The following is a 20,251-nucleotide window of genomic DNA, read 5'->3' as shown; positions in this document are numbered from 1 at the left end:
GAGGAATATAGGAGTTCATGTTTTTAAAACTTGGAAAGTGATTCATACATGGATTTGAGGAGAGTTTAAAAAAAATGTTTAGTTTTGACAGTGTATCATCATCGCCATCTGTGCCATTGTAAGCTCTGTCAAGACAGTATTCGAAGCACTTTTCCTAACTAATTTAATCCTTGTAACAACCCTGTTGAGGTAGTTAGGTACAATTACTGCAGCACAGAGAGGCTAAGTAACTGACTAGTCGATAGTCACTAGTAAGTGGCATGGCCATGATTCAGACGTAAGTGTTTAGCTTATAGTGTATTACTCTTTTTTTTTTTTTTTTTTTTTTAGTTTATTTATTGACACTGTTGGGGGAGGGCAGAGATAAACCCAAGCAGGCTCTGCACTGTCAGTGTGGAGCCCAACGTTGGGCTCGAATCTACAAATGCATGAGATTATGACCTGAGCCGAAAATGAAGTCAGATGCTGGACCGAATGAGCCACCCAGGTGCCCCAATAGTGTATTACTCGTAACGACCGATACTTTACTGCCTCGACCTTATTTATGCCCATCTAGTCATCTGTTAGTTTGGGGTTTATTTGAGGAGTAGGGAGTCAAAAATAGGACAAAGGATCTGGAGTGGTTTATATGTAATAGTTCTTAAGAATAGAAGCAGTGTAATTGAGGCCAGTAGTTAGTTGTATTCTGTTCGGTTATAGAAACACTGTTATCCCTTGTTTCTCTTCTGTAAATTTTATGAGTTCATCACATGAGTTTTTCTAGAGTATCTCCGCTTCTCTGTATTGTGTGACAGCATCTTAACCTTAAACTGCATGTCTTTTTCCATTATGCTGCAGCTGAGAACAGGTCAGATATCCCCATCATCTTTTGTAGTTTCCACCTAGTGTGTCCAGCATCCTTCCTGTCGATGTTGGGAGTCCACTTTCAACAGTGGTGGCATCCTTATCACATGACTCTTTATCCTCAGAGGTCATTTATTTCTTTGATTAATAAGTTTCACCTCTTATATCTTTTGTGCCTTTGTACATTTCATTCTGTATTAAAATGTCCTTTCATGTGAGCCATACAGACCAGTGGATGGACTTGTCCACTAAAGGTCATCTTGGCTTTTTCTTCCATGTCTTGGAACTGGCACTGAAAGTAATGGAAGAAACTGTGCCAGGGAGGAATCAGAAATAACTTGTGTTTCGCTGGAATGAATGTGTTCACTTGTTTATATTTAAATATGAGTTTAGTAGATCTTAAAACTGTGAATCATATTTAATTTTATCATAATGAAAATCATTTAAATATGTCATCATAATGTATACTTTGTTGAGAGTAGAGATTTTTTTCTTTTATTCTGTCTTTCCACTCTGTCAACCTTTTTTGTCAGAGACCAGCCTTCCTGAGGACAAAGTTTTATTTAACAAAAAAAAAAAAAAAAAAAATATATATATATATATATATATATATATATTCTAAAATTCAGTAAATGTAATTATATTAAAGATATACAGATTATCTTCACCGGAAAAAACCTCCACAACAACTATTAAAACTCAACCTCTCGTTTCCTTTTCCTCACCCCCAACATAGGTTATTAGATTTCAGACTTTTTACCAGCTGACTTAAAGAAGTAGTGTCAGGTGGGAAGCAAGTAGGGAATAGCTCCTTAAAGTTCTCATTTTCTTTCTTTTAAAAAAAAATTTTTTTAAGTTTGTTTATTTTTGAGAGCGGGGGAGGGGCAGAGAGAGAGAGAGGGAGACACAGAATTCGAAGGGGGCTCCAGGCTCCAAGCTGTCAGCACAGAGACCCATGTGGGGCTCGAACTCATGAACTCTGAGCTCAGGACCTGAGCCAGAGTCGGATGCTTAACTGACTGAGCCATCCAGGTGCCCCGAGGTTCGCATTTTCTAATTTAAACATGACCTGCTCTTTCGAAAATCCTGTAACATTTAAGGGACAGAAATTTTACTGAAATTATATCACATTTAGAGGAGAAAAGGTCTGGATTACAGATGTGAAAGTTTCCCCCAACATTTTACTAATAAAATTTTAGTGTTTTCTGGAAAATAAACTTTATCTACTTTTTTCCCTTAAAGTTTTGTAGAATTAGAGTATTCTTTCTAACAGTGTACCTTGTTCTAAATTAATTTTATAAACTTGAAAAGTATGTTAGTTATCCTAATATTTTTTATTCCCTTTGATCTTCTCAAAATATTACATGTGTCATTTGATTTCAGTATGTATATATTCTGTAAATGTACATATGTATTGAACTTTATATATTTTATGTGTTAGCTTACATCATAGCTGCATGAACACTTATAACATTGATGGCGATGTAACTGTATAAATTCTGGGCACTGAAAACTACTCCCCTGTTGGCCACACCTACCTTTAGTCCACTGAAATCCCAATTCCTATGTAATGTCTGTTCATTCGCTATTTTCTTGGTGCGCCTCCCTGACTATGTGTTTTACTTATCAAAACTGTATCACCTCATTTAGAAGCTCAAGTCAAACATAATATCATATAAAGCTTTTCTCTCATCTCTCCTGTCCTCCCTCATACCCAATAAATAGCTGATCCCTCATGTACAATCCCATCATGCTTAAAAAAAAAAACAACAAAAAACAATGAAAAGTGAAATTGTGAACCTTGTCTGCTTCTTTTTAGTTTCCATTCCCAGTTTACCCTGCAGTTACACCTTAATATCTCCCGAGTAAATAAATACCTGGGAGTAGAATTGCTGGGTCGTATCACATGTCTGTTGATTTTAGATCAGATGATGGAAACTGTGCAACATTATCGAGTGTCTGAGTTTTCTTTTCCTTAAGGAATGTTGAGATTTTGTGTTTTGAGTGGCTGTTAAATTGTAGATCGCCTTGAACTGTTTGAAGTCTGTTTGTATGATTTTAGGGTGGGTTCAACCTTTACTGTAGGCTAGCTGAGCCCTTCTGAGCTCTCTATTGAATGATCTGGTCCTGAACAAGGTGTATTCTCCCTGGGTGGTCAGAACTGGAATGTCTCCCAGCCCTGTATGAACTTTATAGCTTAAAACCCTGCCAGTTATTCTTTGGCGGGCACTGGGGGGTCTCACCATATATGTACACACAGCTTAGTATTCATGCAGACTCCAGGGGAACCTGGAAGGTTTCTAGAGCTCTTTCTCTGTATCTTCGGCCTCTGATACTCCTCCACAAATGGTCACTTAGAGTTTCCTGAACTTTAATCCTTTTTTCCTCAACGTACGGAGAGTGCCAAACTATGTTTGGGTTCTCCCGTCCTACATGGTAGTCTGAAAAGTGACTTCTATCAGAAAACTTTGTTTTTCTTCAGTCAGGATCACAGTCCTGTGCTGCCCATTCACATGTGTCTGACTATAGTTGTTGCATAAATTTTGGCCAGGGTTTTGTTGTTTCTGGAGGGCTACTTTGGTACTAGTTACTCTATTGGTATAATAATAAACTGGCCGCCTGTGTGCCCACCAGTCAGCTTGAACAGTTTTCCATCTTTTTTCACTGGAGTGTGTTTTAGCACATCCAAGATAATCATTATTTCACCCAGAAATACTTTCATTGTTGATACTCTAGTAAACAATTGTGTTGACTACAAATGATCAAATACGAGGCATGGAGTTTGAGGAAAGAAACCTTTCTGAGCCTTTCTGTAACTAATTGGAGAACCAGAGCCTCTTGGTGCCAGAATTCACCACCTAGAATTGCCAGAAGTCCCTAGATTAAGCATAGCACGTTCCAGAATCATTTTAAGATTCAAAAAATCTGAGTTGCTAAGGAAGTAGGTCTTATAAGTTCTCATCACAAAGTGATGGTTGTTAACTAATGTTGTGGTAATCATTTTATAATATATATATATATACACATATATATATATATATATATCTCAAATCATGTTTTATCTCTTAATATCATAGTGTTCTATGCCAGTTATACCGTACTAAAATCAGAGGAAAAAAGATCTGAAAATCTGGAATGAGATCTTCATTATCATTATCAAACATTTATTATATGCCTCCTATTTGTATAGGGTGCTAAGGAGGGATAAGCTGCTCATGAAGAGAGAACTGTTTAAAGGTAATGGTGATAAAAAGCAGATGCCAAGTGAACGAATGATTCCCCAAAGTGGTACTAGCAGCTAGGGGAATGTGCTAGGTTGCCAGGGGAAGTTTTGCTTGCAGGACTCGAGCTATACTTGTGAGGAAAGCACAGACTTAGGTTAGTTACCTTGGCAGGAGAAATCCTGCATGATCAGCTGTACTCCTGAAGTTCCTGTCCATCCTCTCCACCTCCCAGATCCATTCGGTTATCTACCACATTAGTATTTTCTTCATCTGGCCTTGAATGTATTTGAGATCTCCTACACAGCAGAGGCTGTTGCAATAAATGCCTGCTGACTTTAATTGTGTGGTGACAGTTTTCTGTGTCACCTTGTTTAGCCCTCCAAAGCACAGTTGACATAAATTAGAGGCATTTTTTTTTCTTTTAAGACATCCTTTGTAATTTTTATGACCTATTTCTGAGTACTGTAGTTTGAGTTTTGATTTTTGTCAGTTTGATGGGAGTCTGCTTCCTCAAGGCTGTGGGAAGTTTGATTAATAGTTGACCTACCCTATGGAAGTTTTATTGCCCCGTGGGGGCTGCTTGTTGACAAGAATGCCTTACATTCATTAGCATGGAGAGCTGAGAAACTGTACTTTTAATTAATGAAAAATATGTTAGTGAAACAAAACTCTGGAATGGGCTTGATTTCATTTTTCCTACTTTTTTTAATGATACTGGACTTGATGTTACTACTTGAGGTAAAGATACAGCAGTTTAGAGATGGAGAGAAGAGAATCCATTTTAAATTAGAGATACCTGGGTTGTATCTAGTCTCCTTTTCACAGTCACTTTGGAAAAGCTGCTTTTCAAGTCCCTTTTTATGCTTTTGTGTGTATAAAATGAGAAAAACAAGTTAGCGTGTTCTTAGTAAGTTGCAGTTGTTATTGTTATCTAGGCTGCCTTCTGAATTATTAAACATAATCTGCCTCTACTGGATATTATGTCCAGAGAAGTAGGGGATTTAAGTGCACTAAATATGTGGATTCTCTTGTAATCTGTTTTATTTCTCCAAATCCAGTAGTAATGTCCCCACCTTAACTTCTGATTTTAGTAATAAGTCATCTTTTTTTTCTTAGTTTTTTCAACTTTATTAGTTTCTGAAGAACTGATTTGCTTTCATTGATTTTTTTTTTCTCTGTTCTCTATTTTGTTCATATCCAGTCTTTATTATCTCCTTCTTTCTGTTGGTTTTGAGTTTAGTTTGCTCCTTTTTCTAGTTTCTTAAGGTGTAAAATTAGGTTATAGATTTGAGATCTTTTTTCCTCTTCAGTGTAAGCATTTTAGCTGTAAATCTTCCTATAAGCACTGCATTTACTTTATCCCATGATGTTGTGTCTTCATTTTCATCAAAGTATTTTCTAATTTCCCTTTGGGTTTTCTCCGACCTGTTGGTTAAGCGATGTTTAATTTCCACATTTGTGAATTTTCTAGTTTGCCTTTTATGATTGATGTCTACTTTTACTACATTGTAGTGAGATAAGATACTTTGTATGATTTCAGTCTTTTGAAATTTACGGAGATATTTTTCTGTCCAGATAGATGTTCTGTCCTGGAGAATGTTCCTGTGCATTTGAGAAAGAACATGTATTGTGCTGCTGCTGGGTGGAGTATTCGTATTTATTTTAGGTCTAAATGGTGTATAGTGTTTAGATTCTTTCTTTCCCTTCTGAACTTCTGTCTGGTTCTCTCGATGACGGAAGTAGGATATTGAAATTCCCAGCTGCTGTTATGATAGAATTGTTTCTCCCTTCAGTTTGGCCAGTATTTGCTTCATATATTTGTGGGTGTATCTGTTTGTAATTGTGGTACTCTTCTGGCTGAATTGACCCTTTTATTACATGTACAGATCTTCCTTGACCTAAATGGGATTTTACCCCAGTAAATCCATTGCAAATTGAAAATATTAAGTTGGAAATGCATTTAGTTTACCAAACATCAAAGTTTAGCTCATCCTGCCTTAAATGTGCTCAGAACACTTACATTAGCCTACAGTTGGGCAAAATCATGTAACAGAGAGCATATTTTATAATAAAGTGTCGAATAGCTCATGTAATTTATCGAATACTGTACTGAAAGTGAAAAGCAGAATGGTTGTACAGGTACAGGATATTTTTTTTTTAAGTTTATTTATTTTGAGAGAGAGAGAGAGCACAAGTGGAAAGGAACAGAGAGAGAGGGAAGGAGAGAATCCCAAGCAGGCTGCTTACTCAGGCAGGAATTGATCTCACAACTGCAAGATTATGACCTGAGCCAAAATCCAGAGTCTGTTGCTTAACTGACTGAGCCACCCAGGTTCCCCAGGTACAGAATTTTTGTAAGTGTATCGGTTGTTTACCCTTGGGATCTCCTGGCTGATTGGGAGCTGTGCTTCCTGCCTCTGTCCAACATCACAAGATTATCATACTGTATCTCTAGCCAGTATCTGAGAAAGATCAGATTTGAAGTAAGATTTCTACTGAATGCGTAGCACTTTCACATCATTGTAAAGTTGGAAAAATGTAAGTCAAGTCATTTTAAGTTGAGGATTGTCTGTAATGTCCTTTGTCTTCTTATTAACCCCTTGCTGTGTTTAATTGCTGTTTGTATGGAAGATCTCTTTCCATCCTTTCAGGGTCTTTGGATCTAAAGTAAGTCTCTTATAGAAAACTTTGATTTGAAATGGAATCATATTTTTAAAAAATCCATTCTGACAGTGTTTGCCTTTAATTGGAGTGTTTAATTGAGTGATATTTAAAGTGATTACTGATAAAGAAGGACTTCTGCCATTTTGCTGTTAGTTTTCTGTGTGTCATATCTTTTTGTCCCTCAGTTCTTCCATTAACGCCTTCTTTTGTGTTTGATTTTTTGTGATGTACCATTCTGATTCCTTTCTCATTTCATTTTCTGTATGTTATTTTCTTAGTGGTTGCCTTGAGGAGTGCATTTAACATCTTATACTCACAACAACCTGAATGCATTAAAAAACAATTGAGCTTCAGTAGTATATAAAAAGTATGTTCCTGTACATATCTGTCCCGCCCTTTTTATGTTCTTATTGTGACACATTACATCTTCATACATTGTGTGCCCAACATATAGCTTTATAATTACTATTTTAGGCATTAGTCTTTTAAATCACACAGGTAAAAAGGTGGATTTTTGAACCAAAAATATAGCACTGCTGGCTTTATATTTACTTGTGTAGCTACCTTTATCATTTTTCTTTTATTTCTTTGTAAGACTGGATTATTCTCTATTGTCTTTCTGTTTCTTCACAAAGGACTCCTTTTAGGGGTTCTGGTAGTTAAGGTCTACTTGCAACAAATTCTCTCAACTTTCATTGGTTTGGAAATCTCTTAATTTCTCCTTTATTTTTGAAGGATAATTTTTCTGGGTATAGAATTCTTGGTTGACATTTTTTCTTTCGGCACTTGAGATATGTCATCCCACTGCCTCTGGCCTCCATGGTTTTTGATGAGAAATTGGCTGCTAATCTTACTGAGGATCCCTTGTTGTATATGATGTGTCACTTTTCCTGCAGCTCTCAAGACTCTTTGTCTTTTGGTAGTTTGAATATAATGTATCATGGTATGGATCTTTTAAAATTCTATTTGGAATTTTCTGACCTTAAGTGGATGGTTAGATTTATGTCTTTATCAGATTAGGGACATTTTCAACCGTTACTTGTTATTTTTTCTACTTCCTTCTCTTGCCTTGCCTTTGGGACTCTCACTGTACATGTTGTTATGCATGGTAGTGTTCCACAAGTCTCTTAAACTGTGCTCCGTTTTCTTTGTTCTTTTTTCTTTCTCCTTCTCAGACTATACATTTAATAAAGTCACATATGAACAATGATCATAGACTATTGATTTGCTGAGTTTTAGTGGACCACAGTCTATTAGTTACTTGATGTAGTATACTCTATGCATTGACATAGGCCATGTCCCTGTGGTAGAGGATAAAATAGCATTGCGTACCAATTTTGGCACTTAAAGTGTCTGCCTAGAAGTGCACGAGTAACTCCCCCTTGTGGTTTACAGGCCAAAGTCAATCACATGACCATACCTAATTTTAAGTGCCCAGGAACGAAGAATATAATATTTCTCAGTAGCTTGAATGCCAACCAGGAATGTGTACAATGCAGTTGTACCTGTCTCTGACAAGCCTCTATTACTAAGCAGAGATGACAATTCTCAGTATGCTTTTATTATCTCCTTTTAAAAAAGGCTATGATAAAGCTGTCTGAAAAGACATTTCTGCTGCCACTGTCCCAAGTCCTTCGTTGTGTCCTTTTCTTTTTTAATTTTTTACTGTTTATTTTTGAGAGAGAGGCAGAGTGCAAATAGGGGAGGGGCAGAGAGAGAGGGAGACACAGAATCTGAAGCAGGCTCCAAGCTGTCAGCACAGAGCCTCACGTGGGACTCGAACCTACAAACCACGAGATCATGACCTGAGCCGAAGTCAGACGCTTAACTGATTGAGCCACCAGATGCCCCATTCCTTGTGTACTCTTACTGACAGTCTCCTAATTAATCTACAGATTCCACTCCTTCTCCCCACTCCATCCCCAGTCCATTCTTTAGCATCCATTCTCATATTTTTTTCTGCAAAGGTTATTGTTAGTCTCCTTAATTCTCTAGTAGTTATCAGTGTCCTAGGATCTGGAATTGAAGCTACAGGCTCACTCCTTTACTTACCAGCTCTGTGACCATGAGCAAAAGCTTTAGTTTCTTTTCTGGGAAAAGGGGAAAAATGATGCCTGTCTCAAAGGATTATTAACATGTGGCATTTGAGATAATGTGTGCAGAACATTTTGTACACTCATGCATAGTAAATGCTCGATTTATTGCTATTTTTCCTGACATTCAGTGCTCTATATCATCTAGTTTTATTGTTCCAGCTTCATCTTCTATGATTCCCTTCCAAAAGTCTGATACTGCACACTCAAATTATTGTTGAACTACAAGTAATAGTATTTTTTTTATCAGAAATTTATTTTTTTATTAATATAATTTTTAACACTTTTTACTTAATTTTTAAGAACACATAGAAACTTCTGTGTGAAATATATCTCTAATTTTATAATGGGAGTCATTGAAGACTCAAGATTTACTTAAATTTGCTTTAAAGTTCTTATAATACTTCAGCTCTCTAATAAATGAGAGTATTTGCATAAAGGAAAATAGAGGGCTTCCAATTTGAAGATGGTAGTAAGGTTTTTTTCAACCTTTCTTTTGCAAATAACCAACAAAATAACAAGTTGAAGTGCAGTTTTTATGTTTAATGAAAGAGGCATCTTTAACCCTTGAGCTAACGATTGGATGAGAAAGAATAAATGACTAAGGAAGAATATGAAACCCAAGAGCCTAAGGTTAGTTACATAATACTGATAAGCAGCTTGTTTGAGTCCCATAAATACAGAGAACGAACTAATGGTTACCAAATGGGGGTGGTGTTGAGGGCTAGGCAAAATGGGGGAAGGGGAGTGGCAGAAACAGGCTTCCAGTTATGGAATGAGTAAGTCACAGAGATAAAACTTAGAGCCTGGGAATATAGTAAGTGGCATTGTGATAGCATCGTATGGTGACAGATGGTAGCCACACTTGGGGTGTGCATGGCATAATATATAGACTTAATTGAATCACTCTTGTACACCTGAAACTAATGAAACATTGTGTATCAACTAAACTTCAATTTAAAAAAAAATAGAAGAAAAAAGAAGAAAAAGAAAAACAACTTGTTTGATCTTCAAAACCGTGGAAAGACCCAGGAATTAGATGTAGTAGTACCATAGAATATAGGAGTGAACCAGGGGCCATAAACAGGGGGGTTGTTTTAAAAAATTGAATAAGGAGTGAGGAATTTTATGTTTCCGCATCACAAGTGACAGGAAATCCCTCTGATAAGCCAGAGGGATTCCAGACACAGAGTAGGGCAAGGGTGAGCTGCTAAACTAAAGATGGGGATGAAATGAAAGTTGTCACACTGAACGTTAGGATGGTGAGCCTTTGTCCCCTGCTTGGCTCTAGACTTCAAGCTTCTATGCTTGATACCCCAGGCGGCCTTGAGGGATCCTTCCTGGGAAAATTAAATCACTCCAGAAAGATGACCGAAAAGGCCCTGATATTTGAAGATCTCAACAAAAATGCCAGCTGGCCTCTACCAGTTGAAAAGCCCAACTTGGGGGCGCCTGGGTGGCGCAGTTGGTTAAGCGTCCGACTTCAGCCAGGTCGCGATCTCGCGGCCCGTGAGTTTGAGCCCCGCGTCGGGCTCTGGGCTGATGGCTCGGAGCCTGGAGCCTGTTTCCGATTCTGTGTCTCCCTCTCTCTCTGCCCCTCCCCCGTTCATGCTCTGTCTCTCTCTGTCCCAAAAATAAAAAAAAAAGAAAAAAAAAAGAAAAGCCCAACTTGAACACACAGAGCTTGTAATTAGAGCTTGTAATTTTTCTTGTTAACCTGTTGAACACATAATGGACACACCTAGAAATTGTTAGGCATCTTAGAGCTTCCAGTGTAAAAGAGAGAGACACAACAGAAAAAAAGGAAACTAAAAGGAAATAGACAGTAGGGAACAAAAACGCTTTGAGGAAATGAAAATTCACAACCTCAGACAGGTGTAATCTAATTAAAAGAAGAAAACTGGTGTGCAAGAAAAAAGGGGAGGTGGGTGACAGTGTTCCTGGGATGAAATTTCAAAAGCAGGAATTTCAAATTCAATGAAGCATTGGAAGAAATCGTTGAGGAGCTCTCCAGGTGAGAGGGGAAGAAAGGAGAATTAGAAGTTCATGTGAGGTCCAGTATCTAATCTTGTAGGAGCTCCGGAAAGAGAAGACAGAAAACTGTAATACTATTATATCTAACAAAATTAGTAATTTATTAATATCAGTCTCCATTTTAATGCAGAGCTGTCTTTTTAGGAATTTGTTCAAACCAGGATCTATTGCATTTGGTGGATATATGTTAAGTTTGTACTTTTTACCTGCCTACTGGTGTATGCACTTATTAATTTTGTTCCCTGCATCTGTTATTTTGATAGGGATCACAAAATTGTGATTAAAAAAATTTTTTTTAATGTTTATTTATATTTGAGAGAGATAGTGCACAAGCGTGGGAGCGACAGAGAGAGAGGGAGACACCGAATCTGAAACAGGCTCCAGGCTCTGAGCTGTCAGCACAGAGCCCGGTGTGGGGCTAGAATCATGACCCATGAGATCATGACCTGAGCTGAAGTCGGACGCTTAACCAACTGAGCCACCCAGACACCCCCAAAATTGTGATTTTTAAAAAACTCTACCATTTGTGCTGCATTCTGTAGCTGTCATTATATAAAGAAAAACTTTATTTCATTATCTATTTGATGTTTACCCTGAAATATAGTCTACAAGAAGAAAGAATAGATGGTTGATTCTTTCCCTTTTCTTATAGTAACCAGTTGTGTCCTAAGAACTTCCAGACACAACCAACTAATGAGGGCTTTTAGTATTGTTGTAAATGCAGGGGTTTTTACATTTTTGAGTTTTAACCAATTGCAGTCATTCTTTTTGATCAGATTGTCACATCGTTAGCCTGTCAGAGAGCCCATAAAAATGGTGTTGTTTAAATGGCATCCTTGCTTGTCAGATCCAAGGCTCATCTTAGCAATTCTTTGCCCCTGTCTTGGAGTAAGTCAACTCTCCAAAGACCTTTGACTTCTTTCTGTGCAAAATAATATTTTGAAGACTGACTTGATGCTGATTGTTATTGGTTATACTTGCTTTTAGGACTTTTTAGTGCACAGAGATAAAAAGTAAATTTTAGAGGAAAAGATACTGTGAGATAATACTGATATCATTAATGCAAATTAAAGATTAAGATAAAAGGTAAAAGTTTTTAGAAGCTTTAAAATTTTTTAAAGTTTTAAAAGTTACAGTTTCACTTCTCTAGTTTTATATTTGTATATTTTCTCTTATTGATAATCTTAGTTCCTAATAATGTAAACATAATCACTTACTTGATTTATCCTTTTGTATAGAGTGACTCCAAAATAATAATCACTATTATTATAACAGTATTATTACTGAATACAATTTGATTTTTGTCTGTAGGAAGTTTCCCATTAAGGATGCACAAACTACTGTGTTCCAAAGTTACTTGAAATAATTCTTATTTGTGCTGGTAGCTTGATGTACAGTTAGGTTCGTTTCTTTTCTGTTTTTAGAGATTGGTTATTGTCGATTTTAATTTTAATTTGGTTTATTACATAAAATATTTTCATGTCCCAAAGTTTAAAAAAATGTGGCATTCTTTACCCTGTATTCTATCTTCCCCCGTAGATAACCATTTTCATTTTAGTTTTGGCTCTTCTTTCATTTTTAAATTTGGCACATGTGTACGAACATTTGTTATTTCCTTCCCTGTCATATGAATGTAGCAGATTATATACATTGTTGTGCACCTTGATTTTTCTCACTTAACAACAGACCCCGGAGAGGAGATCGTTCCAAGGAGTCTAGAGAGGTCTTCCACCTTTCCTTTTTTTTGGGGGTGGGGTGGGGGGCTGCATAATATTTTTTTCTTGTGATACATATTTTGATTGTAACAGTCTTTTGATGTAATAAATTGCTTTGCATGTGCGTCATCTTGTGTTGCGATATGCAGCCTAAAAATTTCTACCCAGATATCCATTCAAGTGTCAAAGACATATTGGACTTGAGAATTGCTCAGTTCCTCCACATAACACCTTTCCAGGAACCCACAAGAATATGTAACCCCAGTAAAAGGAATAAAAAAAAAATAAAGGCTCATAGGAAAGAAGCAAAGAAGTCATCAGGATGATGACAAAGGAAATTATCAGGATGATACTTTGCAATAGACTTAGTCACTAGGGCACTGGGCACCAGGAGAGATGTGGGGCGGGGGGAGGAAATAATAGGTTATTGCGACAGGTTTGACCACATAGAAGACTATATTGAGAGTTGTACTATATTGAGAGTTGTTTTTGTCAAAGCTGTTAAGGAGTCTGAGAAAACTTAGGTATAAGTTTAAAGAAAACCAAGTAAATGAAAGTATGCAGTAAAGTTCACTTCAGGAAAATTACCAAGCTATTTAAGTTAATACTTACATAGAACTGAATACTTCTTGACCCAGAAGTAAAAATTATTTAATCATCGTAATGAAAACATTTTTGTGTACTTAGGAGGATGGGGAAAAATGGAGAATAAAAATGGGAAGTTAGTAGATAATGTCTAAATAATGATGCTGAAGCAGCGTGAATGTATTGTGGGAAATCATCCAGGTAATTAGAAGAAGGTAATAGCTAAAAACTGAAGCTGGTTGTGTCCTCACAAAAAAACAAAAACAAAAAAACCTGTTTTTTCCCCTTTGTCATAAGCTTTCTAGTACTATTGGTTTAAATGGTGTGTATGTAGTACTTTGAAAAATAACTTTAAAACTAGATATATGTGGAGAATGTCTCAGGAGATGCATTATAGTGTGTGTGTGTGTGTGTGTGTGTGTGTGTGTGTGTGTGTGTGTGTGTGTGTGTGTGTGTGTGAGATTAGCAGTCCAGGTAGGAGTTCTGTAAACTAATAACTCATGGTGTCTTTCTTAGTAGCTGTCACAGCAAGCATGTTAATTAAATCTGAACCTGTGTGGTGTAACATTAACCAGTTTAACCATTCAGGCGTACACAAGGAGTCAGATGTTCCAGGTCATGGCAGTCACAGACCAGGATAAAGTACCGCCAAGCTTCTATATGGAAAATAACTTAAAACTAGAAAGCAGAAAAAGTATCAATTTTCACCAAGCCAGGAACCTTAAAAGCTGCTGAATGTTAGACTGTTTACACATAATTTTAATAGTGTAGGTGACTGAAGGGGGAGAAATGGCAGGCTCATTGTTGCCAAGGGTAAGTGATAGCTGGTAGCAAGAGAAGAGACAGCTATTAAATCCCAGCACAGGAATTAAGAATGGTCCCATGCATGCAGAGATAAAGATCCCAGAACTATCGTGTGGTCCTTTTGCGGGGTCGTGTGTGGCGGCTCAATTATGTTGCCATTGATCTAGTCACCTCTCCTGTAGCAGGGAGCTACCAGGTGTAGCCATTTTGCCATTTATTACCAAGTTTTATGTGAAACATTTCCTGTCGCATCCCTGAATTGACCTTAATTCTGATACATAACCCAAAGGATAGAGGAACGAGGATGTTGTGTGGCATAAGGTAAGATGAGGTGAGGATTTGGATCCCTTTGGACATGCAGTAGGTAGAAACGTTGTGTATCTCCCAAAGTCGCCCACCTCGGAAAGGGCCATCAGTCATTTAAAAATGTCCATTGGTTCTCTTGAGAATTTGCTTTGTTTTTTTCCTTAAGATTCTTTGCTCTTCTCCCCAACGCTAGTTACATTGGTTAAACCCCTTTGTCTAACTGCTTACTCTGCTACAATGGAATTGAAGTTCATTTTTCATTTGAGAACTTCAGGGATTAATGCCTGATTTGTAAGTTTGATTGTCTTTACTCTGATTGGGTATAGATGAGTCACAGAGTGGAGGAGAATTCATATCTTTCTCTTTAATCCTGTATATTTGTATTTTTTTTAGAGGAAGTCCACAAATGAAGGGGACACCCCATTTTAAGGAAGAACAGTGTGCTCCAGCATTAAATTTAGAAATGAAGAAAATATTGGATTTGCAAGCACCCATCATGAGGTATAGTACCTTGGTTAAATTTAGCATTTTGTGATGACAGTATACAATGTAGTTGATTGATCACATGATCAGTAAGAAAGTTTATTTCATTTTTTTCACTGAGAATAATTTTTTTTTAGCTCTAAATGCTTGATTAACCCCTAGATGGTACATTATTATACTTCAGTTATTTATTAAATATATAAAGCCCATAAATTGAGTATACCAACTATAATTTTTTTCAGAAATTTATCTTTTTTGGTAAGATCTAGAATTGTTTGAATGATACAGCATAGTTACTTGATACTGATAAAAATCACAGAAGTTGAGGAAAAGAGAAAGTGGCTTTGTTTCTAATACCTTCTCTTAAATTTTTGGAAAATATTTATGTACTTGGAAGAAAGTTAAGCTTTCTGATCTAAGTATGAATAAAGGTTTTGTGTTAAGGCCAGAATTACCAAAATATAAAAAATTATTTTATATCCATTGCCAGAAAATATAAGTGTATGTGTAATTTGGCCTTATTTCCTTAATTCATATTTGACATTCTAGTTGTCTGATGTGTGGGTCTTGTTAAAACTACATTTTTTAACATAAAGTTTTCACTATAATGGTATTTTTTGTTTCTTTTTTAACAAAGAGTTCTTTTTAACTGAATTCAGAGTTAAAACTGGCCTTCAAGAACCTTTTGCTGTTATTGTGCCCAGACGTATACAATTACGAAATTATAACGGTGATATTCTAGCCTTCTCTGCATCAAAATGGCCAGTAGTCCTTATCTCTAATAAGATTTGCTTTAAAAAATGATAAGAAATATTAGCGAAAGAAGTATTGTAATTCAAAATTCATTTTGTTAGGAGTCATTAAAATCTTCTTGTCAAAATGTCTGCAAATAATTTCTTATGAGAAGAAATATTGATAAATTAGATTATATAAAAGTTAAAAAAAACTGGGGGAAAAAACCCACCATAAGTATGATCAGAGGAAAACATAAACAATGAAAACAAGGAAATCTACTTCCAGTGAATACCACAAAGTCCAATTTTTACAGTATGTGAAGACGACTTATAATAAGAAAAAGACAGTAGAACAAATGGACACAGAATATAAACAATTTCTTTTCGTTGTCTACATTTCAGTTAATATATTACATAATCTCCTTTAGGAGAGTAAATAAGTGACTTACACATATGAACAGTTAGGTAAAATACTGTTTGGGGGGGAGATCAGGGATATGAACTTTATACATTGGTGGTGGGAGTATAAATTTATACAGTATTTATGGAAATTAATTAAGCAATGTCTGTCAAAGTTACATAAGCTCGTGGTCTTTGTGCAGCATGTCTATTGTTAGGAATTACTCATACATATATAGTAATTCAGATGACATGCTTACAGGGTTTTTCATTGTTTATAATAGCAAAAGATCAAAAACCACCTAAATGTCAATCAGTAGGGAGCTGGTTAAAAAGCTTTTCTTACCTTCTGCACAGTGGGAACAGTATGCATCTGTAGAAACAATGAGGGCACTCTTTACTGAAGAAACTTCCCAAATGTGTTGTTGGGTGAAAAAAGCAAGGTGTACTCTATAATAATGCTAGTATTTGTTTTTAACGTTTATTTATTTTTGAGAGACAGAGAGCGTGAGTGGAGGAGGGGCAGGGAGAGAGGGAGACACAGAATCCCAAGCAGGTTCCAGGCTCCCAGCTGTCAGCACAGAGCCCAAAGCGGGGCTCGAACTCACAAACCACGAGATCATGACCTGAGCCAAACAAAGTCAGATGCTTAACCGACTGAGCCACCCAGGCACCTCAATATTTGTTTTTAAAAGGGAGCTGGTAGTGTTAAAATATGTATTGTTTTTGAAAAATGTATAAGAAACAGTATGAGAACTGACCGGCTAGGCCACAGGTTTGGGAAAAAGACTTTTTACTGTGTAGTCTCATTAAATATTGAATTATATGGATGGTGATATACGAATATATTGAACTATATAAATGTAATACCAATGTTTTTCAATTCTTCTGAGTCACAGTTCTAATAAAAGGCTATTTTCACCATTAGTTTTGTTAGAATGAATACAGTACAGATACTGGTATACATTAAAAAAATAAAATTGTATGCAAGTGGCTGGCTGTTGTCTTGCCGTGTTTAGTCCATCTTTTTATGTATTTTCTTCAGAGAAAAAGAATGTTGTTTTGTTCTTGTTATTTGCATCAGTGTGATCCGGGTTACAAAGGATTGAGTTTAAGTTATGATCACCTTGGTCAGAAAAGTACTCTTGACCTCAGATGTTATTTCAGTACAGGGATTCTTTTTAAGAATGGAACTTGCGACGTAAGGAATTTGGAATGTCTCTGGGTACAAGCTAGATGGACCTGTACAGATATGGCTCTCTACCTGTATCCAGCAGCAGACTGTATGGATCATGGGGATGGGATAGAAAAAGAGGCTTTAAAAAAAGAAATCCTGTCATCTTGTACAAGTTTAACTTGTCAGGTGCTAAGTCGTTTTGTTTGTTTTAGTCAGGTGCTAGTTTTCAATACACACTACAAATTTAGGTGATAGGAAATCTCTAAGGTTTATCTTGAAACTTCAGAAAAATAATTGCTTTTCAGAGCAGTATTATTATTAGCACCTGTAATGCATACTTGTTGGAAATGTGATTGGATATCCTATGTGATTTTGCATTGAGGGAGAAGACACAGTATTTGGACTTTGTAACCAACTATCTTCCTGCTCACCACCAAAAATAGAAGTCCTGTGAAATTAGAGATAATAGTTAAAACTTCTGCTTGTAGGCATAACATGGCAAAAGTCTTTCCATCTTTTAATTTTTGCTTGAAGAAAGAATAGGATTAATGGTAAGCGTCCAATGTGTGTTACTAATTGAGGAGAGAGAATGTTTAGAAGGTGAAAAGTACTGATACTATCTGTAATTAAACCCTTAGTCTGTTTCTAACTAATAGCAGGTAATAAATACTAGTAAATACCACAGTTTATTCCTTATCTTCCTCTATTCCAGGCACTTAGGAAAGCTTTATGTAGTATATAGTATTTAATATTTGTTAGGTATTAAATATATGTACATATTTGAGAATGTGATTATGAATGATCTATGTCCCATTAAGAATATTTGATTAATCAGAAATGCTAATCTATGTTTTAAATGTTTTTTTAATTTAATTTTATTTATTTTGAGAGAGAGAGTGCACACCTGAGTGGGGGAAGGGTGGAGAGGGAGAGAGAGAATCCCAAGCAGGCTCCATGCTCAGCACAGAGCCCGACGCGAGGCTCTGTCCCACAACCCTGGGATCGTGACCTGAGCCAAAAATCAAGAGTCAGACACTTAACCGACTGAACCACCTAGGTGCCCCATCTGCTTTCAAGATGATACTATTCTTCTAAGGTCCTAAATTAAGGGGCGGGGTGGGGAGGGGATGGAGAGGCACCTCGGGCATATCAGTTAGCTGTTAAAAAGCCCATGAAGTCAATGATTGGAGAGGCTCTCTGAGGACATAACTTAGAGTATATTTATGTATATTTTGTGTGTATTTATACCCAGGAGTGATTTTTCAAAATACTTAAAAACCAGTGCAGCATGAAAAGACCTGTCACAGTGATTATCGGTAAAGAATCCTGATATCCCCTTCTCCAGGCATCAATCTTTAATTGTTAGATCTTTGTGACACTAGCAGTCAGTGGGCACATAGTTGTGTGGTGTGGAGCAAGGCCTGTTTACTAACTTTAGGGAAGTACTCCGTATTTTAACAACTGACCTCAGCCTTTGTTTTAATGAGTTTATTTACTTCAGTTGAATGAAGACGATCTATCTTTTCCTGTGGATTCTTTGTCATATTTACCATAGTTATTGTAAAGTCATTATCTTTTAATTCCAACATCAGGATTGACCAAGTCTATTTATATTGATTGATTTTTCTCTTGACCCTGGGTCACGTTTTCCTGTCCCCACACATCTGGTCATTTTTGGCCTAGCGCTGGGGATGACAAAGTAGAGATTCTGAATTCTGTTAACTTTGTCAGAAGAGTGCTGAGTTTTGCCTAGTAGGTGGTTAAATTCCTGCAGGGTAACCTTGATCTTGCTCCTAACTGTCATATGCAGTGATTCTTCTAGGGAAATAGGAACAGGGCAGAGGGAGAATATAGTTGGAAAAAACCTAGGCTGACTCCTGCTGAATGAAAATCACTGGTAAGCCAGTGACTACTCCACTAAATAGCTTCTGTTGACATGTAGTGGCAGATGTAAAACCTAAAGTTTTTATTCTCTACTTATTCCATGCTACATGCAAATGTTGCACTAAAATACAAATTTGAAAGGGAAGAATATATAGTATTTCAAAAAGTGAACTTTCTGTAAACTCAGTTGATGACGAATGTTCTTCTCTTTTTAATATTTTTGTAGTTGGGAAGAAAACAGTTCTTCATTGTCTGAAATTCTTGGTGAATGAGTCCTTGAGCTCAGCTTTTAAAGGATTGAAGGTTTATTTAAGAATTAAAACATTAAAAACATCTCTCCCACCATTATGGATTAAAATATTTCTGAAATATACTCTTCTTAAGTATGAAAAGAATTTTAATAGTATTAATATAGGGAGTATATATTATGGACACCACATTTTTAACTTTTTCATTTCTTTCTTACATTTGCGTTTTTTGTAGCATTTGATACTCTTAAGTACTTTTTCCATCCATCTATTCCCTTGGCTTTTTTATATCAATTTCCTCTGGTTCCCCTGGTTCTCTTTCTTCCTCTTTGCCAGTGCCTTTGCATTGTTATTCTTGGATTCCCTTTTCCTCTCTCCTTTTCTCCCCTTTTTCCTCCTCCCACAAACATTGCGTGCCATACGTAACTAGCACTGCCTTAGGGGCTGGGCACATAAGAGCGAGCAAAGTGGGCATTTATTTGCCATTAGGTAAGTAAATGTTAAATCTCTTTGTAAATAGTGCGGAGATCATACTCCATAATACTCACTAAGTCAACTGAGAGGTCTTCTGAAAGGAGAAACTATTGTTTTCACCCCAGAATCGCCAGCACAGAACATGGCACCTGTCGTGGAGCATGGGCTTTATAAATACTTGTATGAATGAACAACATGAGGCTCAACAATACCCAGAACTGTGAGTTCCAGTAACGTAGCCTCTAGTCAAATGAAGTTCCTTGAATTTCAGTTAATTCAAAGGGAGCAAAGTTAAGAAATACGTTCTTCTGGGGCGCCTGGGTGGCTCAGTCGGTTGAGCGTCCGACTTCGGCTCAGGTCATGATCTCGCGGTCCGTGGGTTCGGGCCCCGCATCGGGCTCTGTGCTGACAGCTCGGAGCCTGGAGCCTGCTTCAGATTCTGTGTCTCCCTCTCTCTCTGACCTTCCCCCATTCATGTTCTGTCTCTCTCTGTCTTAAAAATAAATAAACATTAAAAAAAAAAAAAAAAGATGTTCTTCTGTCACAGTAGCCATATTTGAGGTATGCAGTCACTACATGTAGCT

General features: G+C 36.8%; 1 protein-coding gene across 6 annotated transcripts in view; it reads left to right on the top strand.

Moving 5' to 3' along the window:
* The window catches only part of RIC1 (RIC1 homolog, RAB6A GEF complex partner 1), a 175,251-nt gene that overhangs the window by 74,372 nt on the left and 80,628 nt on the right, over positions 1-20,251 (top strand). For all 6 annotated transcript variants that reach the window (XR_006710081.1, XR_006710080.1, XR_006710079.1 and 3 more), the window contains one exon: positions 14,662-14,769. Coding sequence is in view for 3 of the 6 variants with exons in the window: in XM_045468544.1 (XP_045324500.1) it covers positions 14,662-14,769 (108 nt within the window). In the remaining 3 variants the exon portion in view is untranslated. The remainder of the gene's footprint in view (positions 1-14,661; positions 14,770-20,251) is intronic.

Source organism: Leopardus geoffroyi, chromosome D4 (assembly GCF_018350155.1).
Source record: "Leopardus geoffroyi isolate Oge1 chromosome D4, O.geoffroyi_Oge1_pat1.0, whole genome shotgun sequence".
In the NCBI taxonomy this organism is placed as follows: Eukaryota; Metazoa; Chordata; class Mammalia; order Carnivora; family Felidae; genus Leopardus; species Leopardus geoffroyi.
This window is presented reverse-complemented; position numbering and strand designations above follow the sequence as displayed.